Source organism: Eurypyga helias, unplaced genomic scaffold (genome assembly GCF_000690775.1).
Source record: "Eurypyga helias isolate BGI_N326 unplaced genomic scaffold, ASM69077v1 scaffold3499, whole genome shotgun sequence".
In the NCBI taxonomy this organism is placed as follows: Eukaryota; Metazoa; Chordata; class Aves; order Eurypygiformes; family Eurypygidae; genus Eurypyga; species Eurypyga helias.
This window is the reverse complement of record NW_010271232.1, coordinates 19,949-44,923: the sequence shown is the minus strand read 5'-3', so window position 1 is coordinate 44,923 and position 24,975 is coordinate 19,949. Positions and strand designations below refer to the sequence as shown.

The window sequence follows — 24,975 nt, the reverse complement described above, 5'->3', positions numbered from 1 at the left end:
CAGGAACAAATTACAATTCCTTTCTTCTCCTGCCTGGCACAGTCTGATCCAACCCTTGCTAAAAATTAATAACGCCAATAAAACATATCAGAAAAGGAAGGAAAAAGAGAAGCCCACAAAAGCTGGAGCTGCAGCAGAAGGTCAGGACTCCCTGGGTTGGGCTCCTGGCAGCCCTGCCATGACTGCAGGGCAGTGGCCCTTTAATTTGGGTAAACCAATTATCTGCAAGTCCAGGTATGGGCCAACGCGATGGATTTAGAAACACAGACCCAAGAAAAACTATAGTGGGAAACGTAAATTTAATTATTATATGGTTAATATATGGCAAGCACTACTCTACTGTGCATTCAATCCTTACAGAGTATCCCTAAAGAGCTGTATTCTTCTCTAAATTTGCATATTTTCTTACTCTACGCAGTTAGGGCTGCTAAATGCATATAAAAGAACTGTCACGAAAGCCAAAAGAGAAGAAAATAGAAATCAAAGTCACACTTAGAATTTTATGAGGGACTCATTTAAAATCCTACCTGATTTGCTCTTTCAAGGTCTGTCATGATCATCTCGATTTCATCAGCCCTGGGAGAACAAGAGAGCAGAAGCACTGTTATCACATGAAGAATGCCTCCTATACGAGTTCATGCCCTGTACAATTGCAACATTCATACAAACAATACCAATTTTCAGTATTTTTAAAAAATGACACCATAAGACTCAGCTGAGCTCCTGAGCTCCCCTTGCGTTTCAGCTCTGTGGACTGGTTAGAAATCTCCAGGTCTTTTGCCTGCTCCCTTTTTGCAGTGAATCGACGTATCAGAAGCTAAGCATGTTAATTAGTTCTTTGAAGTTCTTACTCCCCAACCTTCTGCAGAGGGGCAATATCATCTTTCCAACATGGAAATGTGCTTCGCAAGTGATCATTATGGAGATGTCTAAGACTAGTTATTCAATCAGCTACTTCTACATGAGGACACAGAAGTAGCCTGGTACTCTTCTGTTACCCTGTGCATAGAAGTTTGGTTCTAAATTCAGCCAAAAATCAAAAAAACAATAATTAAAAAAAAAAAATCACGGTCACGAAACCAAGAACTTTAATTTTACATTATACAGAAGAAGTTTGTTGACACAAATTTATGAAACTCTAAATTTAGACTCAGGCTCTTAATGCACTTCACAAAGCTGGGTAGGAAAGTCAAAAGGTTGAAAACTGTACAAATAGTCAAGGAAAAACCGATCCTTCACACGGGTTTGTTAGGTGGCAGCTACCAGCCCCGACCCTTTAAACCCCAGCCCTTCTAAGCCTTCGCTCACACAAACGGGTCCAACCCTTCAGCAATCTTCTTCTATCGTCATGCTCAGACATGGGCAAATATTTCCCACTCATGCTCTCACCTGTGAAAGGTACCAGGAAAAGAGCCTACAGACCTACAAGTATGTTCTGTATCAATATAGTGAGACATATTACTTCTCCCCAGCCGTTTTGCCTGTCTTGTATCTCTGGACCATATGGAAGCAATAAACACTACCCTCATCTCCCATGAACAGCAGCTTTAACCAGCAAGTCCTCTTGCAATCTGCCAACACCATAATGTCTGGGTTTTGTTTTTAATCTGCAGCAGATCATTATCAGTAAAAGCTGTGAAATGCTGGAATTCCCTTCCTCTGCCGCTGCAGAATCCTCTGCCGCGGCAGAAAAGTCAGGGTTTGTTTTCCCGCTGATCCCACAGAAGATCCACTTTTCTGTGCAGGTGTTTGCGGGGAAAGCTGGTTAACTGAGGCACATCAGGGTACTGGCACACTTGACACTGGATCATTACGTGAATATTGACTTACTCTTCAACAGCATTTTAGGTTTCTGGGTGCACACTTAGGGAAATGCAGTAAAAGATAGTAATAAATAAACGTGTACGTATATAAATTAATGGAAAATTATTTTTATTTACAGGCTTTAATGTTGTCGGGGCAACATGAATTGCCTTTTGAAAAAATCTTTTGGACAATAATGGAAAACAGATTAACATGTGTTTTCTTGCGCCGGAGAAGCTAATGTGCTTTTACATTGGAAAGAAATCATGCACACCATGTTTTGAATTAATAATAAATAATTGACATTAGTTACTGAATTGAACGCTCTCTCCTTGGGCAAATAAGGATTCAAAGTGTGCAGGGGGTAGCCCGAAGACTAACCTGGGCAGGTTAACATAAGCCTACAAGAACACTTTCGATCTCTTTAGCCTCTGTAGTTGTGAAACATCTTTTGTTTTACACTCCAGCCCCAAAATACTTGTTAACCCACTTACGGAAATTGCAGTATTTCACATGGAAAAGATGTCCCTAAGACCACGCAAGTGACCCCATTATGTGTCTGTAACAGAGATAAGAGGGAAGCGAGCATCCTAATGCACCCAGGAAAAAAAAGTTTCCCAGCATTTTACAAATATTTTTAGCCAGGATAGTTTAAGGATCCTCTTTATATAAGCTCATGCATTCAGGCGAAATTTATGTGTGAATGCCTCAGGTTATAAGGAGCCAGTAAATGATGTCTGGATTATGTCACATGCCTCCCAGATCAGAGCTGGGAATGTCCCATCCCAACACGCCGGCTACGGCTTAAGTGAATCCAGTTTCTGCTCGCTTCTCTGTAGGGCCTGGAGAACAATGAAATCACTGCCTTTCCTCCCAAACTGGGGTGCCAGGTGTCACCAAAGGTCTGAAAAACTGCAGAACCTGAGAAGAGCGAAGGAGTTGGAAGGACAAAGCGCTCAGACCGGGAGGGGAAGAGCACCCTGATTTGGGAGCAGAAGGGCTGTTTTGCAGTTCAGCCAAGGGAAACCTTTTTTTTTCTCGGAGAAAAGAATGTGACTGAAGCGGAAGAGATGAGTGGGAAGGGGCAGAAGAGTGAGGGGGTCTGGACCCATCAAAGGACCCTCAGCCACCGTTAAAGGTCACAGAGGTAACTGGAGGGAGCCACGGGCAGAGAAACGGACAGAAGACAGCAGAGCTCAGGAAGGAAGAGAGGGATGCCCGAGGCCGAAGGACCAAGGGGAGATGCACCAGGAGCTCCCCCAACCCTGGGCCAGCAGAAAGGTGCGTGGCTGCCAGTAGAACAGGCTGAAACACAGGACGGTACCTGAAAAACGAGGTGGAAGGATCAGGACAATCCCGTATTTAAAACGGACAGAAGTGCTCATACCAGTACTCGTAGGCCGTTTCGGCTGGGGTCAGGATTTAAGAGCTCTATTACAGCACTGGTATACGCAGCCAATTACAAAAAAAAAGCAACCGAGGATATAGAACGCCATAAAAATGACATTTCTGCCCTTCAGCGCGCACAGATAATTCTGACTGAATCCAGTAGAAGTGTCAAACTGTAGCCAAGGGCAAAATTGTCCCTTTGTCCTTGCATCCTGACACACCAGCTGACTGATCCTGAACTCCCCTTTCCCTCCTACGTTTTTTCTACCTAGCTTTCCCCGCACACAATCTGTCTCCGCACACCTAATAAAAAGGATGCAACATCTCCAAAAAGGATTCAAGCAAAACACCTCCAGCCTAGCAACCCGCACACCCATGTCGGTTAATGCTGCAGCCATAAATGTTATCTTTAAGTAATGTAATGAATTAAATTACTCTGTATTCTTTCCTAGCACAAGTGTCAACAGCATTCCAAAGAATCTTCAAAAGGAATTCAGTCTTTTCACTTTAAAAGCTCAACTACCACATCAGTAGCTGGCACTCAGCAGTCGAAAATCACTTATTTAAGAAAGTCTCTAATAGCTACATTCACTGTGTGCTCAGCAGAAGTATTTATTAGAAAATAAATTACAGTTCTCACACCTTTTATACACTCACAGAAACAACTTGCATTGATTTATTGTTTACAAAGCACCGTGTCGAATTCAAACCTGCAAGGTACGAGGCAACTCCACTGTGGCTCACTGAATTAGTCCCACACAGGTCATTTTTGATGTATTCACCATCCGCCACATTCGCTCATTTTCAGTCCTTCCCATTTCAATATTTCTCTGTATTTCAACGGAACTCCTTGAGAGGCAAAATACCATCCAGCTCAAGGCTGCTGACACCTTGTTTCCATTGAAAATCTGGTGGGAACCTCGAAGGGTGCAATGGCCAAGTTCAGCAAGTCCATGGTTATACTGACCCTAAATTTCTGACCAGTCATTCCATGAGAACTGAACTCACACCGGACACAGATCTGACGACGTTAGTTTTAACAATCTTCCCACGTGAAGCAACACACGACTTGGCATCTTGTGAGTGCCTGGCTCCCCCCCTCACCCCTGGAGCTGACAGCAAGCAGAAAAACCCCAAAGTTCTCTCTGTCTTCAGACCGATACAGAGAACGAGGGTAGTTAGTAACAGGAAGGCCTTTTGCTAAAATACCCTGATATCTTCAGCGTTCTGCAGCAGATTGCCACCCAACGCTACTCAGAGTTTGTCAAGGGTGATACTTTCTTAACATTCAAACAGATCATGAGAAAAAGTGGGTAAGAGCTGTTTTCAGGAACAAACATTATCTACTCTGTTTTCTCATTCCACAGATAGCGCAATCATTTCTCTGATCTAACTCATTACAATCTCTGTGTTGGAGGAACAGCGACCGTGTAAGCCAGACAGCTCTTCAGTCTGTATTACAGACAGCTTGTTCTAAGTTCCAACACTTTCAGACCAAGGAATTTAGGAAACCAAATTCTAAGCCCAAGCACTTGGAGCTATAGAATAAGCGTCACCAGATAAAAAGAATCTGAACTGTTGAGACAGCACGGCCATGAAAAATTCTATTATTTCTTCTCCTGCTACTGTGTTTGAAGGGAAAACCAAAACACATTAAAAGCTATAGATTTTACAAGGTATAAGCTTTTACCAGTCATGAAAGAGCCCTCAAACCTAACATGCCATCTATAAAAAAACAACTTAAGGAGTTTAAAAAAAAAACCCACAAGTGCACTTTTCAATTCAATTGTTTATGGGAAATAAAAACTGCAGAAAGGCTCAATTTTCTTTTTAAGATCGAGATAACCGATTAGGTTTGAACAGTGTAACAAGCAAGCAAATTCAAGAATTGGTAACAGGGAAGAAGCTCAATTCTTTTCCTACATCAAATTAAGTCAGATGAAAACCCTAAGCACCATGCAGCTATTCACTTGGAAGCGAGAAGAATCTGGACTTTATGATTAAAATCCAGTTGATCCAACTCCTTCATTTAGATACTAGCTTAAAGAGGCAGAAACAATTCCTTTTTTATTAACATGACAAGTGAATGGTTTGCCAAATCTTGTGGCTACAGCCCCCTAAACATTCAAACTTACTGAACCTTGAAGGAAACTGCTGTTGGATTCTTTATACATGGAAGAACTGAAAAACACAGATGACACTTTTGAAATTGCAGTCAGTGGCGTGGCCAAGAAACTTCACTAGCAGGGCAGATTAATATTCTGGTTTGGCAAAAAACAAACAGCATTTTTTCCCACACATTTGTTTTCTTTAAAAGCATGTATAAGTTTACTGGTCAGAGCAAGGGGTATATGGAGCCACTGGGGCTTGTTAAAACATTCTACTAGCGAAAACATTTAGGCAGGCAATTTAAAAATAAAAGCGTACGTTATCAACTAATGTGCATTTATGTGTAATTAAGAAAAAAAGAAAAATGCTACTTTAACATATCTATGATCGTCACAGAGCAGATTTTGGCCCAATTAGGTAAACATCTAGGTAATCATATTAGGGGCAGTATAACGCCGTACTTTGCTAGCACACGACAAAATGGGAAGAGTTATTTGGGGTGTTTGGGAAGGGAAGAAAAGAAGGGCCACAGTGTTTTAAAAAAAAAAAAAAAGCGCAGTGCATTGATTTCTTTCAAGTTTCAATAAAATTTTTATCAGGGAAGGTTCCTGTGTCTAGGGAGCAATTTCGGATCACTAAACAACGTCAAACCTGCCTGCAGCCCAATGAGCACGGCATTCGCTCAGGGCACAGGAGCATTCCAGCATTCGAATATTCTATTGTTTCTTTAAGCAAAAAAAGAAGGACGACAAATTTCCTACCCAAACTCAAGGCACTTTCTGAGCTCTGCTGAGAGATGCCCTTATCTAATCCCTGTACCTCAATGACCACACCAAGATGCCCTGGGTGCCGGCTTGCTTAAATTCTAGGACCTACCTATGAAGAACCAAACACTTTAAGTGGTCAAACAATTTCCAATAGAAAGTAATATAAAAAAATCCACTAATACTATTTTTCTTGCATCTTGTGAGTGTCACTGTAGAAAGAGTTTAGGCATTTTTTAGTATTCATAATGGTTCTTAACCCAACAAACCTCCATATCAGATAAAAACCTCCTTTATTGCTAATACAACCTCCAAAAGTCACAAACACAAGGCTTGTACAAAGACAGACAAAAGCCCCTATTTCAGCGTGACCAGTACAGCACGTCAGAGGGCAGGAACTCACACACTTTTTACTGCTAAGTTCTCAAATCTGCTTTTCAAATTGCAAGAGCTATAGGTTAATATTTTCTTTCACAGCAACCCTCTGAGGATCTTCAGATCAGATAATCCTTTTTCCAATGTCATATAAATCCAGGCCTCTTGTAAAAGAATTTCTCTGTTCGGGGATTCATAAATCCACCAACTTTAGTAATGAATTGGGTGTTTCCTTCCCTAGGAACTCAATTGAAGAAAAAATCCTCTCTCTGCTAAGCAGTGAAACACTGAAGGCTTTAAATTGAGAGATCAAAGAAATGCTGGTTTCAGGTGCTCCAGCGATTACACAATACGTCAGCTGAATTAATCCGGGGAACGGTTAAATGTCCACTGTACGTTGTCCAGACCCCTCTCTGCAGTTACCCGACACTAAATCCAGTTCCTCCCCTAGCAAAAAGGAGAGAGACTCACTACTAACTTTTGGGTTTATTGGAACTGATTCCTGTTCCCTCTCACGGCCAGCCTCGTGCCCATGCAGTGCTCTGCGTACAGACTCAAGCTGAAAAAATACACCCAACCTCACGCAAAGATTTCTCATTAAGCACACCAGGTTCGTATCGCAAGTACCGGGATCGAGCAGTCGCACCAGCTGCAGGCATGGTCTTCAAATAAACCTTGTCCTAGGTGCTTGAAAGATGCCAAGTGATCATCAAATATTGATAAAGGTTAAAGGAACTGCCTATAAAACCCAAGATATTGAGCAATACCTGGACAATACAAGGCAAGAATCATCTCGATCGTTAGAAGGAAAAGACCCTATAGAATAAAACATTTTTCAGTCTGTAGAAAAACTGCTCTCCAAGAAAACCTGCACAGCGCTTTGTTTCCTCTGTCCTGGCTTAAGTCAGGATTTCAAGGATAAGAAAATCATGTTTGTAGTTACAAAGTTTTAAACACAACAGAAATCAGCTTCATTCCAGTGATACACTGGGGAGCAGTTTCTAAAGATCAGCACTGTTTTCATAATCGCTTCTACAGACAGAAATTGATGGGAGTGACACTAATTGATACGCTCAGTAAAATATAAAGAGAAAAAATAAGAATTATGTCTAACAGGCAGTACCAACTCCTAGAGCTGTAATTCCCATAGTGGTACACGCACGTGACCGTGGCACACTTTGCAAGCCAAAGAAGAACGCTTCACGTAAGCAGCTGGAACAAAGAAAAGGCGTATGGGTTGTAAGAAGTAGCCCGATACATAAACAGATGGGACACCTTTTTTATCTGATGACAATATTATCTTCTTCCATGGCACGTACTCACATATACTGCACCACAGCCAGTAAGACTTCGCTCCCCATACTGCTCAGTCCTCCACTTAAAGACCTCTTACTCAACTATCACTGTGTTTTTCTCTCCACAAGAACACGTCTTGTGAACTCTGTGTCCAGCCATCACGCTGCCCAGTACAGAAAGGAAAATAGATGCAATACATCCTTTTTCTCCCAGTCTCATGGTCAAACATGCCCTATTTTATAACATATTTTCGTTTTACCCTGCAAAGCCCTATGAGTAATGTTAAAATCAGTAATTAGGAGTGTCCATATTTGGATCATTCTGCATTTCCTCTCACCTCAGATCCCTGGTGACAATACTCTGGGCCATAGAGGAGTTCAAAGAAGGCTACTGAAACACGTGCTAATTTTTACAACTGAAATTTGCAGAAACAAATGACCTTGTTTAGATGGTAAAAGTCGGTTTCCACTACCTTCTGCGGGAGCTGGTGGGAAGTCTGCAACCTCACAAGCTGTGGGCTCGTGCTCCTGCAGGTTCTAGTACCGGCAGGTGAAGAGGAGTCCCTGCGAATCAGTTCTGGTGTAACCCCTCTGACCTGCCTCTAGAGACCATGGAGAAAAGGAGAGACAACTTTCTGGTGCTTTATTTTTGGCGTATTTATGCCTGAATCCCACCTGCATTAATATCCTGAGGCTGAGATTCTGCACCAGGATCAGTACAAACCCACCAGATTTGCAGGACCAAGTCCCTCCGGGCGAGGAACACAATCTCTGGGTTCAGGTTATGCCGAATATTCCTGCTTACAGGAGCCGATTTAGACAAACAAGCGTTTCCAGCTGCCTTCCTGACCACTGCCGATCTGCACTGTGCTATGCCCTGGGTAGCAGGAGTCACTGCCTGATCCAATACTATGGCTCTGAGGATTTTCTAACAATACAAGATGACACAGATGCGGCAAACTCTCAATTTCCTAGTGCCTCCTGTTACAAATTGAAAGAGCTTGCTGCAATTCCCCTCTCCTGACTTCGGTTGATTCAATAACATACCAGAATTTAAACACAGGCACCCTTCCCTCTCCCTCTCCTGCAGACAAAGCATATCAAAAGCATGGAATTACTCCTGACTTGGCCTTGAGCAGCCAACACGATGTCAATTTTACATGTTTTATAAAGCAACAGCATGTAGAAAGCAACTCAAATGCAGGTCATATCAAGCATGTGACCCACAGAGCAATCAAAGACTGCCTGAAACTGTCATTCAAGGTTCAATCATCTTCTTGCAGGAAAAATGAAACATCTGTGGCCCAGAGAATTAAGTTATGTATTGCATAATTCATCTGGTGCCTGCCACAGCAGCCATTTTAATGCTCTAGTGATAAACACGTTTGATTATTTTTGTTTTGTTTCCTGTCGCCTCCATGGTATTTCTATTTATCTGCCCATGCTACAACGCATAATGGAGATAACAAATATACAAACCAGCGTTACAGTCGTCTGATAAGACATGGGAAATCAGCAGTCTTATTAATCACATTAAGGCAGCGTCGTTATTAAACCTGATGTTCCTGGTAATTGTACTCATTTTGGTTCTTTTGGGTACACTCTGTAGTTAGAAATCATTGGTTCCCAAGGATCCAAAAATGAGCTTTAGGAGTGTTTCTATTAGAGAGCTGCTCTCCTCACACACAAAGCAAGTTTCTGACTGTTTCCTGGGTTTTCCATCCCCTCATTTCTTTTGGATCCCGACGCAGGCAGGAGGAACATGCGTGCACCTCAGAGCAGACATTGCAGGGACCCCTCTCTGTTCACTTACTCCGTTCATGGGTTTGTCGTCCACACTGTGAGAAACCCTAATCCAAAGCATCCTTTGCAGGTCGTTTTGGGAAGTGATTGTTTCATCAAGGGAAGTTTAGTGCAATTTTCTCCCAAATTCAGAAACCTTAACACTTTCCACCTGCCACGAACTTCACTGACTTCCAGAACACGTCCTGCAGAGCAGGTGGGAATGTTAAAGCTCCGGGTCATAGAATCATAGAATCACAGAACGGTTAGGGTTGGAAGGGACCTTAAAGATCATCTATTTCCAACCCCCCTGCCATGGGCAGGGACACCTTCCACTAGACCAGGTTGCTCAAAGCCACATCCAGCCTGGCCTTGACGACAGCCAGGGATGGGGCATCCACAACATCTCTGGGTCCACGTACTGCTCCGGCTGTTTATTCCTGTTGGCAAGACCTGGCCATTTCTGCATCCTACTCACAGAGCTTTAGATGTCACTCAGCTTGTTACGCAATTAAACACCGCAGCTACCATTTGCGTAAAATTTAACAGCCGTGGCCAACACTAGCCTGCTCCAAAAAGGTGCTTGGCACTCACAGGATGGACAAAACCAAGCGACAGCATCTGCAGTGGTGAAGTCAGGTGTATTCTTACCCATTTTCATGATCTGGAGTCTATAGGATTCCCACAGCGAGCAAAATCCTCAACAGAAAAGCAACAAGTCAGCACCATTGCAAAACCTGATCTGGCAGGACCAGAGTTTCACCTGACACCCCAAAGCTCCCAGGCCGTTTCCTGGGATGCTCTGCATGGAGGTGAGTCAGTGGGTACGTTCTCCCACAGCCCAAATACAAACAAAGCACTGTTTCCTATCGATTGTTCCGAAGTCGTTGTTTAGACGTTCCTATTGTAAGAGTATCAGCTGTCCCATCTGGGCTTTGTAGCTGCCCCCCAGTGCTACTTCCTCCTGCAATATTTCTAGGTCTCTCCCTTATCCTCCACCTCTCAGCCCCCAAAGTGGAAATACAGATCACGGGTGCTTTCCACCAACACATACCGGCCGAGAGGCAACTGCTGCTCTCCCAACCTGCAGCCCCCCACCCAAACGGACTGCTGTCTTTCCTCTCCGCTCCCAAGCCCTACCAGATTCAGAGCTCCCTGTGCCAGGGATTTCTAATGCTGTTAATTTCTGTGGAAGTCAATCATCGGCTTCCAAGTTAATTTAGGAGGGGAACTGAGGAACTGATCACCGAGCAGGCTGGCAGCAAAACAGACCACGAGCCCACGGAAGCTTCATTTCCCTAGGGAGCCAGGCTACAGGGGCACAAGCAGGCTGCTCCTCTCCCACTGCACAGGAGCAGCACTTCCCGGCCTTGCTTTTGCTTGGAAAGATGTGTCACAAAGTAGAGGATAAGTCCTTCCTCAAAGACCCGGCCATAACTCTCCTACTCTCCAACTGGCATATGCTGTTTTATAATTGTTTCTCCAAATAAATAATAATAGACAGCCTGGCATTTTGGAAATACAGCACCTGCGACAATTTACTGGGTTTTACTGATGGAGTTAAAATAGATCATTTACCCAAAATTAGGTAACGTAATCGGAGGCATCTTAGGTGTCATTCTATTTTATCGGAATGGCATACTTTAAATCATGCTTTTTATCATGAATAAGCAGCAGGAAGAATTGTCTGTGCTTTGATTAAAGATCCTCCAAAAATACACACAAGTATTTTAAGTTAAGGATGTCACTGGAGTTGTAACATGTAAAATCAGTACATCAATCTTTGCCAGGTCATGGGGCTTTCAGGGGGTTTATTTTTTTTAAATTTATTTTGGGTTTGTGTGGGTTTTTTTTTTTTAAATCACCATATCATACCAGAAAAATTACTTTAGTTTTTGAGTAGTTACAATCCCTAAAAGAACAATCTTCCCTCATTCTACACCAACGCTGAAATCACATATTTGTGTATGCTTGTTTTCTTTAAAGCAAAAATAACCTCAAAAATTGGACACGGTTCATCATTTTTACTATAGCAACATATACATTCCAGATTCATCTTCAGGAGTTTCTTCCCAGAGACACTCAGCATCTCTTCTTCTCCTTGACTACAGAGCGAGCTAACAAGTGTAGTAATTTGGAAAATCTAGGCATCTGTTAGTTTCTCCACTTTCTTATTCTGTATCTTTGCGTATCATTGTAAGAACCTATAAAATGCTTTTCTTTAACTTACCTCAGTCTATATTCAGTGAAATAGATTTAAGTCAGTTTGAAAATAACAGCACAGTAAGCAATTTTATGTACAGGTGTCACTCCACAGGCATATATCAAGGGAAAATTACTGTTTACCACCACCGCAATGACAGACCAGCAGCTCTTACCTTGTGGAGAATGGTAATTTTCCACCGGCCCAAACATGTATTAGGGTAAACAGAACAGCCTAAAGAAGAGAAGCCATACCTGCTTCAATCTTAGCTGAAAAGCTCAAGCTCTCTAAATTGTCTGTCCCCTCTATCCAGTCTGACTTCGGTAACTGGTACTATGGCATATGAGGCAACATCCTACGTGGCCCTTTGAAGGATTTACTGGCATGAAACAAGACAAATATGTTCACTAGGCCAATAATCTCCAGTTTCGTATTTCTTACCAACCTGCTTCCGTAAACCCTCCAAGCACATTTACTAACAGGCACCCAAACAAGAGAATATCTGGCTTCCCTACATTGCCAAATGTACCTGTAGCATCTGCTCAGTGCGTTATGATGGACAACAAAAGGTGTTATTTAGTGATAGAAACTGGATTAAAATGCAACTTATTTTTACCTTTTGCCTTTATCTACGTAAAGGACATGCACGTTGTGCAAAAAAACCCTAAATGTTGACTCTGCAGTAACACAGTGTTCAAGTCGGAGATGCGTTTGGGGAATGCTCTGGATGTGAATATAGGTGATGTGCCTATTCTCTGCCAGCTACTCAAGCAAGTATCTCCTTCTGGCTATCGAAGAAAACAGCATTACATGGTCTGTGATAAAGGCAACTGATGTCCTTCTATCCAATAAATGGACTGAAAATAGCATAAGGCATGATGGGAGATGCATTTACTGTACATTTTAAGTAGGTTTTACCTTTCCCATGAGCTATGCTGAAGATTAACAACCAGGATGATTGCTATCTCTATAATAATGTATCCAATTACCAATATGGTTTTCCCTCTTCCCAATTTGTTCCAGCTTTGCTCTGAATGGAAACACTGCTTCTGTCAAATTGCAACCCTGTCACCATTTTGCAGTCTATCAACAGCACGAATCTTGCTGACCTGAGCGACAAAGCTGCAAAACAACAGGCACAAAGAAACAAAAGAGGGAGCGGGAGACCACAGAACAGACCAAACAAACTGGAGGAAGGAGAAAAGGCAGGTATTGCCTGAACACACACAACCACCAGTTCATTGTTACTCAATGGAGACTGATGCCTGAGACACGAAGCACCTCCAAATCTTCAGATGAAAGAGCTGCCTTCCTCTTTCTCCCTTCCCTCTCACACCGGTGGGGCAGCCCAAGAACCCGGCTCAGCCTCCAGTTGCCCCCAGGAGTTTTACTTGGCTGGGGAGCTGGATGGTAGCCTGGCACCAATTAGGTGCTGTGCTGGTGTGAATCAGTGCAGCTCCACTCCAGTCGCCTGCACCAACAGAGTATCCAGCATATTTTATTTTTACATCTTTGCTGAATATATAAAGCTGCTTGATTCTTTCCTGAGTTAAGTCTCCAGCTGTATCGGATTATGAGAGATGCTCACTAATATGATTGACAGATTGCCTGTCTACACAGAATCTAAACTAGATATATATTAGACAGTGAAATTACTTTAAACAATCCTTCGTCGCAAAACCCAACAACACTAGGCAGTACTGCAAGCCCTTGGAGGACAACAGTGCAGTGTTTTCTAATTTAACCTTTTACAGTTTTATTTGCAGACATGCTTTTCAAATTCTTTATTTCCCTTTCAACAGTTATTTAGCCTTTAAAATACTGCTAAAGTAAAACAGCTTCAGGCTTGACTAATATTGTAGTCTGTGGTATGGAACTATTTGATTATTCTGTTTCAACAGTTAATATAACAGCTTTAGTGTGCCTGCAGAAGGGGAGTTTGAACTGGAAATAGTTTTCTGTTGCTAATGACAATTCCTCAACATTTCTACTACGTCCAAAAGATACGCTGACATCAGAAGCCTCTTCATGGATGAAACCATCCGTCCTAAACTAACAAACAGCTGCGGCAGAGAAAGGAGGTAAGACAATGCAGATCTTTCTTTTGGATTTGCCTGGTTTTTATGCAGTTCTAACTCTATCAATCAACGGGTCTTAGAGCCACAAAACCAGCGTTCGCCTAATGAGCAAGTTCGCACTGTTCAGGCCTTCCGTGGCCAAACGCCCCTCCTGGGTTGTTCCCTGAGCTCAGGAGGTGGAAAGACAAGCCTGTGACCATATCAAGTGTCACACCTCTGCCTCACTCCCCTTCCCTCCTGCTGCAGCACCCTCGTTTCTCCAGGTGTGACATCCTCTGCCCGGCCCTGTGGTCTCACCTGCGAGACCAGGTGTCGTGGCTTAACCAAGCCTGACACGTGGGCTGGCTGTGGACCTACACACCAGGATCATAGAATCATAGAATCATAGAATCGTTTGGGTTGGAAGGGACCTTAAAGATCATCTAGTTCCAACCCCCCTGCCATGGGCAGGGACACCTTCCACCAGACCAGGTTGCTCCAAGCCTCATCCAGCCTGGCCTTGGACACTTCCAGGGATGGGACATCCACAGCTTCTCTGGGCAACCTGTTCCAGTGCTGAACCACCCTCTCTGGGAAGAACTTCTTCCTGATATCTAATCTAAACCTCCCTGATTTCAATTTATACCCATTACCCCTTGTCCTATCACTACAGGCCCTTGTAAGAAGTCCTCTCCCAGCACCCTTGTAGCCCCTTCCGATACTGGAAAGCTGCAATGAGGTCTCCTCGGAGCCTCCTCTTCTCCAGGCTGAACAAGCCCAATTCTCGCAGCCTTTCGTCATCGGAGAGGTGCTCCAGCCCTCTGATCATCTCCGTGGCCTCCTCTGGACTCGCTCCAAGTGGTCAATATCCTTCTGATATTGAGGGCTCCACAGCTGGACGCAGCACTCCAGGTGGGGTCTCACCAGAGCAGAGTACAGGGGCAGAATCACCTCCCTCGACCTGCTGGCCACACTTCTCTGGATACAGCCCAGGATACGGTTGGCTTTCTGGGCTGCCAGCGCACACGGCCGGCTCATGTTCAGTTTTTTTCATGATCAGTGCTGGGTGGGACATCTGCGGGAAGACACACCAGCTGCAAAGACAAAGCTCCTCTGTCCTCAGTTTCCTGGGTTCAGCTGGGTCCTTATCTGGAGCACGAACACAGGTACAGCCACAGAGCAGGGCAATTTCCCCTTCTTTTTAAGTGGGCAGGTTGTGCCATCAGTTCCTGCGCCGTTTGTGTAGAAGTTTCTAACTTTCCAAGTAAAGTGTATCTAGTCTGCTGCTATTTTCTCTAGGTTTAGCTCCTTTTATGGCATTAAGTAGTAAATCAGTAATTCAGGGAACCTGACTTCGCTCCTGAAGTGTTTTACAAACAGAGAGGATGGGGCCAGACTTGCTGGCCCCTGGAGCTGCACGCAGCTCTGCCTCCTTCCCCCCCCACCTTGCCTTCGCTCCCAGGTTGCCGTCGCTGCATCATCTTCCCAAGCCACGGGCTGAAGCATGCAACGAGAGTTTAGTGAATGTTATATCAGAAATAAGACCACCCTGCTGGCTCACACAGAAATAAAGGGCCGGGAGGGTCTGTGCGGGCAGGATGAATTATCACATTGTAAATCAGAAGTTTCATCCAGAGACTATTTTTTCCTTCAGCTTGTTCGAGAAATGGTCAATAATGAAGTCTTCTGCAGTTCCTGGCCATGTAGCTTCTTTTAGGGCTGTAGTGCCTTCAGTACAGCTAACCTAAACTGCAATACCAGTGCCACATAGGTTGAAGATACAAGGGAACAGGAATTAACTAGAAAAAAGACTAAATAAAAAAAGTTTAGTTAATACAGATGTCGGACAACATATTCACCAAAAAATGGTAACAAAAAGTGTTAGAGAAATAACAAGGCTTATCTACCATATACTACACAGGAAGCTTGTTAAATACGGACCTGGGTGAGGACCGGCACGTGCCTGGCACGTCTCACCGCTGCCAGCCAACTGCCTGGCTCCGCTCCCCACCAACGCGGCACCATCACCGACAACGAGGCGGTGACAAAAATCAATCCAACGGGCAGCAAGACAAATAAGTTATCTCTATCACAGCTAAAATATGTTTTTGATCAATAATAGAAAATTAACTCCTACTCCTTTGCCAAGAAAACAGATTACTTAATCAGAGTACAGACAGACAGAGTTGTTACATAATCAAAAAATAGCTCGCTTGGCTATATTTAGTGGCCACTGTCTCCCAGCGAAGAGGGCAAAAGTACACCCGTTATCGCTTATAAGCCCTGTACTGAAATGGTTTTCTGATGAGTTAAGCTGGTCTGACATACTTAACATCAAGATATTGTATATTTAAAACCACCACAAGTACAAGAGCATGATTTTTTTGAAGAAAGCCATTGCTGTCCTATGGACAGTTATCCAGCAGGGTTTGAAGGACCAAGTCCGAACTCATCCAGTGATTTCTAACCTAACTTTCAGATTACCTGGAGTTTTCCATCCAAGGATGAGACGTCAGTATACCACATTCACAGGTTATGACTGGCTGCCTTTCACAGTTACTTCTGTGATATCTTAGCAATGACCAGTGGAATTGCAGGAATTTGCAGAACACACAGTAAACCACCAATCTAGGCCATCAACACAGAGCTCACTGAATAGGGCTGCAGCCCGACTGGGCACACTCTGCACAGCTAAGAACCCTCCACAGTATCTTATGTAGAAACCCAAAGAAACATCTGGCCACGGCTAGTCCCTCCGATGTGAACACCACTATCATCAACACAATCCTCTTTCCTTCCCTCCATCTCCTCTACCAAACAAGAAGCACCGGAAGACAACTGCAATTAATGCTTAAGTCGAGCACCTCTAGCTTTTATGGCTTCAGATACTCCAAAATTCAAATAAAGCATAGTTAAACTAAGGGCTGGTTTACAGGCCTTCCACACTTTCAAATAAAAGTGAAGGAAAAACCCCTGCTCCCAGCTGTATCATGGATAAAAGTCATGTTTAGTACAACAGACAGCGATTAGCATTGGTAATTACCATTTCCTACACCGGTTTAAGTATCAAACCAACAAACAACTCTGTCAGCTGGTATTTGGCACCAGGTTTATCGAGCCGCTTGATGCAGCGTGGGTGTCCACGGCAGCTCTGAGACACTGAATGCAAATAAGTCACGGAAGATGATGATTCTGCAGGGCCATGCCTATTTTTCCCTGGGATGTCCATTTTAGACATTCAAGAGAAACAACAACTTCATGCAGACAAAAAGTTCTTAGTGATCACAGTATTTTAGAAAGATAAGAAAACAACCAGTATAAACAGAAATCAAAGACTGCTGCTTCAGTGTAACAGATACCTTAAAGATCCCTCAAATGTTTAGGAAAGCTAGAGAGGAAAGAAAGCTCTGCGCCCATTAAAAATGATAATAATAAAAGATAATTATAGCTGGCTCCAAATGTTAACAATTTAATAGTTACAGGATCTAAGTACTGTAAATGACTAATGCATGCAGCAAATGTATTCGCAACAGCGTACAAAACAAAGCCCTTAAAAGTAGAGAGCTCGGGAAAAAAAAGGATAAACTGCTTTATAACGTAAGCTCTGAAGCACATGACATCGAGAAAGACTCTGCATTATCTTCCTTCTGTGACTGGCAACAGGAACACGTCCTTGATTTGCCAAGATGACGGAAGACCAACCAACCATGCACAGCTTGGGAGCTCGGGACACCTCCCCGATCAGAACGACAATGTGGTAGCTGTACAGTGCTTAAAAGAATGAGACACGATGGGTGAATTTTTTCTATCTGCACAAAAAATCACCACATATTTTAAGACAGTCATCCATATGTAAAGCCAAGGAGAGACTGCTGATAAATTTAAGTGACTAGAAACCGGAAGAACGAACAAAACCGATGATTATTTACTATGTGCCACATCGGGCACCTATTTTTTGCCAGCAGTATTCAAAAATACAACTTTAATGCCTACCCCCTTGCTGCGACTACACTTCTAATTTTAATACACTACCAGCATTTCCCTCAAATAATTAATGAAACAGGGGTACAGAAATCAATCCCTTCACCCATGTCTTGTCAACAACCAACTGGCTGTTTATTTTATTCAATTAAAGCTGAGGTACACACAACTGAGTAGCCACCAGTTACAGGTCCAAGTTGCTTGTTAAGAAAGGACTTTTCTGACTCAATCTGTGCACGACACGGCAAAGACTGGAGTGCAACAGGGTGGGCCCCGCGGCAGGCCAGCCCCAGCCGGGAGCGGGAGCACGGAAACATTTCCTTCTCCAAACATGCCCACATGGAGACCATCACTTATCTTCCTAAACAAACACTCCTTCCTGCCTCCGGTTAGGCACTTCCACCGCTGCGGGCTAATGAACAACGTCCTTAAGGCTCGGTGGCAGGGGTCTGGACACCTATTTATCCAAGAGGGAATGAACGGCGAAGTTGCAGATCGCAGTAGCCTTCTGGCCCTCATTTCCTTTGTGGATGATCTGCTATTGAGCTAAAAGCAGCAGTTCCGCGAGCTAAAACTTGCAGTATATTTTCTATTATCAAAGCCAGAAATTCTGTTGAGTAATGCTTTCATTCAATTTGCTCACAATGTTCTTTGCTGATGAATATATCTGATTTCATGTAAATGTGATTAAATAAATCAGACAATGCTAGGCTGTATCAGTCTCAAGAGGTTCTAATTCAAGATGTGAAATACCTGCCCCAATAAGCACAACTTGAACTAAACCTTCTGCATTCTGGATTTTTATTACCTTCTTAACCTCAAAAAACCTCTGGTTGCCTCCCTATTTTTGTTAACACGGGTGTAACATCCAAATTACAGATTCTGCATAAACTGCCATTCTGATTCCAAGGCTTTCGTAGTGTGTGAGGACTGAAGAGGAAGGGATGGGGGAAGAGATGGGGAATGGAGAAATAAAGAGGATGGAAAAATTCCTGCAAAGTATTTTGACTTATTTGGAGCTCACGGCTCTTGGCACACAGAGGGATCAGGTAACAGGGAAATGAGTGCTGTGGCTGACATTTTCAGATAGCAGAAATCAAAAGGAACAACTCTGAAACTCGGGCTGTTTATCATCAGTTGTCTGCACATGGTGTTACAGGTCTAATCTGACGCAGTCGAAGTGTTAAATCTTTGTCTGCTGTGCTGAGGTTCACGTTACACCATTCTCCTTGAGTAAGAAAGGAACATCAGCTGAAGAATACACTGATCCCATGCCACATGGTCTTTCTGAAACAGAAAGGACTTTTAAAAAGGTATCAGTTGGAAAGCAGCATGACTGAGAAAAGGAACTGTGCCTGCAAGTAGCAATGCCACCCTCCTCCGTCATTCCCCACCAAACTCTCATTCCAGAACTAGTAAAATGACTCCAGGAGATGCCAAGATTATCTCCTCCGGCACAACTATCCAACCGAAATGGGTTTCTAGCTTCCAGGTACTAGGGAATAACATGCAAAGGACATGGCTGTTTTTCCTGACAGTCACTTACTCGCTATGAAATTAATTTCAGACAGACTCCAAAAATCCCCATTCCAAGATTATCAATCGCTTTACCTTCATGTTAGGCACACCGTTTGACAGGAGGCATGAATCTTACCTCTCTATCAATAAGCTCCCTGTCCTCTACTCCTAGAGCCCTTTGGGAAAGGGGTGAAGGATCTCCCAGCCTACACATATGATCATAGAATGGTTTGGGTTGGAAGGGACCTTAAAGATCAAGTTCCAACGCCCATTTCTGTGATGAAACACATCTGGAAGTGCAGTCCATGGATGGAGCTCTTCCTGCCCAAGGAACAACTGCTGCCACCAAGGCAGTGCTGAGTTAGCACTTAACTAATAGATTAAGGCTCATCCCTACCCCAGATGGGGCTTTATTGCAAACAAATTTTGCATATGAAATAGCAGACAATGCACCAGCTGAATGCTGAAATGGAGAAGCTGTTGGCATCTTCAGCAAGTTAGGGACAACGTTAACCAACACAGCTTTAAGTAGGACATCATTTTCTCTGATATCATACACAGAAGCTGCTGTTTAATTAAAACTAAGCTGCTTAAGCCATTAAACTGGCAAATGGCTATACCAAATGACTTGTCAGTTGTTAGCATTCAAATAGCAGGAGTTGTTTGTTGTCACACTCAGACAGCAAGTTGCAATGCTAATGGATGTTTCCCTCCTGGCTCCACAAATCTAAACCAACCCAGGACTGTAAAGTTATTAAAAGTGCCACTGTATATTAGAGAGGAATACTTTCTGACCATGATCTTCAAAGACCTCAATATAGTGCACTCTCCTGCAATTTAATTATTTCAACTTCTGCCCTAAAAATATAAGACATTCCAATCATTTACTTGCATTTTAAAAAGTAGAACTTATATTAATTCTGGCTTTGAGCCCCAAGTTTAAGCAAATCCAGATACAGCCTCCTGATTCAGATCCTGCACATCTCAACATCAAACCCGGTAATTAAAAAGTGTAACTTGCTACAGCAGCTACTTTCCTCTGATATATGCAATTTAGAAAAAATAAAAATCAACATTTTCTCTTGTGTCAGCCACAGGAAAAGATCATTCTGGCCACACAGGCAAACTTCAAAGCCACAGTAAGTGAGCATCACTGGAGACCCCCTGTTTGCTAACCGGTAGGATTTTGGTCAAGACAGGGCGCATCAAGCAGAGGCATCTCTGGAATTCAGGTTGGGAGACTCTGCTTCTGGCTCCTCTGCAGTCTTCATTCCCCTCCCCCAAAGGGGAAGGACAGTGGTGAGCAACTTGAAACGGTTCAACTCACTGAATTTGTTGATCTTTTTACTTCCTATGAGTCATGGTCCCCAACTCTACCACTATGCATATAAAAATCTGCTACAACTCATTAAACAAATATTTCCACTTTGGCTCGGTAAAAGCAGAAGACTCCCACACTGAAGCACCCCACAGGTAAAACAATGAAAAATGCTATAATGATTAAAATTGCCCATTCCAGTGAGTTACAATGCCCATGCTATGGGCAGTCAGTGGTAATACAGCACTCTTCTTACAACAGACGCCTTATGCATCTTTTTTCCTTTGGTGTGGTCTCCAGCAAAGAAGAATATTTCCATTCATCACAGAATGACCTAATGGATGGCAATGTTCAAACAAATGGTCAGCAAACGCATTTTATGTGTTTCTATTTATGTACATTTATTTTTACAGGCTACAATGCAAGTCTCGGAACAACACTTCCCTTTTCTATCCAAGGACTGAAAGACTATCCACATTAATGAAGTCTTCCCTTACCCCATGTGCCCTTTTTATGTATGGCAAAACTGAGTCATCAGCCTTGTTTTAGGTAATGTGCTTGACACAACACAAATAAGATGTAGAGCTAATTATCAGTACAGTACACAAACCCAGGAGTGCCCTTTCCACAAGACAAAGTCTTAAACTAAATTTTCTATCAAAATAGTGCTTTTTTATTTAAGTAAAGTTAATAGATGCCTAGAACTACTGAATGAAACGATGGGATCTCTGCATTTAGCAACAAGCCTTGAAAACCTTAATCTCATGAGTCAGTAATAACAGTGGAGGAAGTAAAGACAATCTTAGGTCTATAATCAGTAAGACAAGCTGCTTACAAGACCTCATCTGAAACAAATGTGTAAATGTCTCACCAAAGCCGAGATGCTGATTTATGATTAAAAAGTGTAAATGTACTTCCGTGGTATCAGTTAAGAACAACTCGCATGTCTCATTTGCAAGGACAAATGGTTTAACATCACCAGAGTACAAACTCCTTGCTAAGTCTTGCTCCCAAATGCCTCTAACACCTCTGCATGTTCTGTGTCCTGTCTCATTCTCTCTGGCTCACACCAGTCCTATCACAATTTAAATATATCGGACTCCTTCTCCATTATCAAAGTCAAACCTACAAACGCTGCGTTCTTCTCTTGAGAAAATCCTGCCAAGGCCAGTCCTGGCTGTGACACACTCTCCTTCCAAAAAGAGCCAGCTATGAAAAACCCAAGAACTCCACGGAGAGACTTTAAAGGATTTTGAGAGCAATAATCCTCCAGATAATACATTAGAACCGCTATTGTTTAATAAGTAAAGGGATGATTTAGAAAAGCTGATGAACGGCACGGTGGCAATTAACCCAGTACAGCAGAATTATTATTATCAAGACTGCAGAAGAGTCCAAGTCCAGACACCGAAACACGCCAGGTGAACAGGCAGCTTTAGGACAGATGAAATTCAGCACTGACAGATGTGTGCCAATGCCCTGAAGTGGAATAGTCTGGACTACTTATCTACACTGCTGGGCTCTACACTTCTTGCTAGGTGAGTAAGATGATGGACTAATAAGAACATCCACATCTAGTTAAGATCATGTTCCAAACAGAGCAAAATCCCCTCAGCTAAACCATCATCATTCACAGCATAAACAACTAAAAGATACAATCTGGAAGAACATTCCTATGGCAAATTAATCTACAATGATGCATTACAGAGCTAATTTATTTTTTCCCCTTTCTGGACATCTAGCTTACCAGCATGGGTCATTATCAGAGATCAGACAGTGGACAAGACAGTGTCGTTTTATCCACGACAGAATGACTGCATCGTTGTGGAGCCCAGGCAAAGCAAATTCCCATTATTAGCAAAAGAGGAAAAATATAGCGTAGATGATTTTGGGAGTCAAATTCCAAGTTATTCTGGTACTTTTCCAGTGCAAGAGTCTCTGGAATCTTTCCCCTATGTCTGTATAAATCCACAGGGAAATTAAATGCTACACACTTGGCGATGTAGGGGTTAATTCTGACTGCTGTCGAATGCCCCAAGTCTGTGCTCTGTTCATCAGAGCATTAAATCTGAAAGCTCAAGAGAGTAGTGCAGCCGTGCTGCAAGGGCTATGTTATAAAGTTCTGCATTAAAAATTCATATCGTAGGCTTGCCACAGTACTCTGCTCTGGCTGAAAGGAGAGCTGGCGGGGAAATATTAGACACCCCACTGTCTTTCTGGCAATTGGAGACATTCCTCAACAAACAGCACCTCAGGAAGGGAATGAAAGGGCAAACAAACCGTGAAACAAATCAATGAGTTCAATTATCTCTCTCTCTCTCAGAAAGGAAACTTTTCATTTTTAAGGCTGTTTCATGAAATCTTTTAATGACGGCCCTGAACAGGGATGCTGGGCACTCTGGCTGCAAAAGCGGCTGCTTGGCAGGGCTTTTTATTTGTTTTACACGAGACAGAGATTCCCAAACACAGAGGGCGAAACAGAGCAGGCTATAGGAACCTCTCCGCAGAACAACTCTACTTACCCTTTACATCACCGTGACCACGTGGGATAACAGGCTGTAGAAATTGTTCCCACTTTCCCTGAAGTGTCTCCAGCAAAGACTGAATTTAGATTTATTAAGACGGTTAGTTACTCCATGGTTACGTTATACGCTCCTCACGGCTGGTTAAGGCTGTGTGCATTTCACAGCAATTTATGGCAGCCCAACTGGTAGATGACACGGTTCACAACGAGGGAAATGGGTGTCGTATTTTCATGAAAGCCTTACGTGCCCTTCAGGTTATCTGTCTGATGTAACCACTGTGTTCGGGCAGGTTAATAATCCACATACCATAAATGGGGAAATACACAGGAAATGAAACATCAGTAAATATAATTTCTTGAGGAAAACATGCAAAGAGAAGTTACCTGTTTCACAATCCTCCCCCACAACCTCTGCCTAGCACCAACCATAACAGAAAGATTCGCATTTCCCAATGCTTAAATTTGAATCAAAGGAGAGAAAAGGAAGAAAACGTAAAGCCACTGGACAGAAGGTGCTGTGGCACTCCCTCTATATTTTTTTCTCTCATATATATATATATATGAATCTATATTCTTGTCAGTATAGTTGGAAACCAGACAGACTTGAACCCAGCCATCCAGATGACGAGTGGTTCAACCACCCGAGTTCATCCAGAATCAGGTACAGGAGGGCAGTTTATCATCTAGCAGGTGAAGTCCAGAGGGAACTGAGGAGATTGATGCCTTGTAGCCAACACAGAACAAATCAAGTCCAGACTAGCCTAAAAACTGTCACAAATAAATAAAAAACTGTGTTGGGAGAAGGAAAAAAATACACTGTCCAGTTGAAAGTTCGTTAGTTTGAGGGAAGGAATGAAGACAGCTTGTACAGTTGGTGATCACAAGTAACCAAAGATCATCTATTACATGCCACTGAGAAACCACTACAGAAGATTAGTAACCCTAAGGCAGTGCTTCAGTCAAATTTACTTTTTGTTCCAAACTCGATACTAACAGGCATTTAAAACTTGCAAGCAAGATTCAATCAGCTAGGATTTACTCTGGGCATCAAGAAGCTTTATCTAAGCAAAATAAGGGAAGAAGTGGTCCTTTCTTCTCCCCAGCGATTTGATCTCTTGGTTTTGATTTTTGCTGTAATGCTGATTGCCCTCCGCACCCCTGACCAACCGCCCTGTGACTCAGTCTCCCAACGCATTAAAAATATGGGAGGAAAGGCTGTCACAGGCACAAAATCACAGCCATTGCCATGATCTGCCCCCGCAGAAACACACCAGATAAATGTTAAGGGTTAATAATATCAGGCTTACAGGATTCTAAATGCATTTGTTTATTTAATGCTTTACATGAATGCTAATGAAGTTATTAACAGGCCTGCCTGCTGTCTATTGTTTTTCTTGGTTTTAGTGTCTGCACCATACTGCCTTATCCCCTCTGCTCCACGAGCCAGCCAACATCCTCCTCTTCCAAATCCCTGAATTAGTGCTCAATCCTGGTTCCTAGTTCCTTATGCTTGGGATTCTTAGTTTCTTATTCAAAGATACTACTTCAAAAAGTTAATTCCTTAAAACACATTTTTAAAAAAATCTCATTGAGATAACAAGATTCAATTTCATCATACCAGGTATTTTCGGCCATACACAAACCTGCAATCCCACATGGTGTTAGTGTCTTTCAGTTGAGATAGAGGATATGCAAATGGGACAGTATTTTTTAGGTCACATTAAGCGATGTCCAGTTCTGGGCTCCTCAGTTCCAGAAGGACAAGGAGCTACTGGAGAGGGTCCAGCGCAGGGACACAACGATGATGAAGGGCCTGGAGCACCTTCCACATGAGGAAAGGCTGGGAGAGCTGGGGCT

General features: G+C 43.0%; 1 protein-coding gene across 1 annotated transcript in view; it reads right to left on the bottom strand.

Moving 5' to 3' along the window:
* The window catches only part of CUX1 (cut-like homeobox 1), a 110,292-nt gene that overhangs the window by 69,700 nt on the left and 15,617 nt on the right, over positions 1-24,975 (bottom strand). The window contains exon 5 of the mRNA XM_010158718.1: positions 528-576. Coding sequence (XP_010157020.1) covers positions 528-576 — 49 coding nt within the window. The remainder of the gene's footprint in view (positions 1-527; positions 577-24,975) is intronic.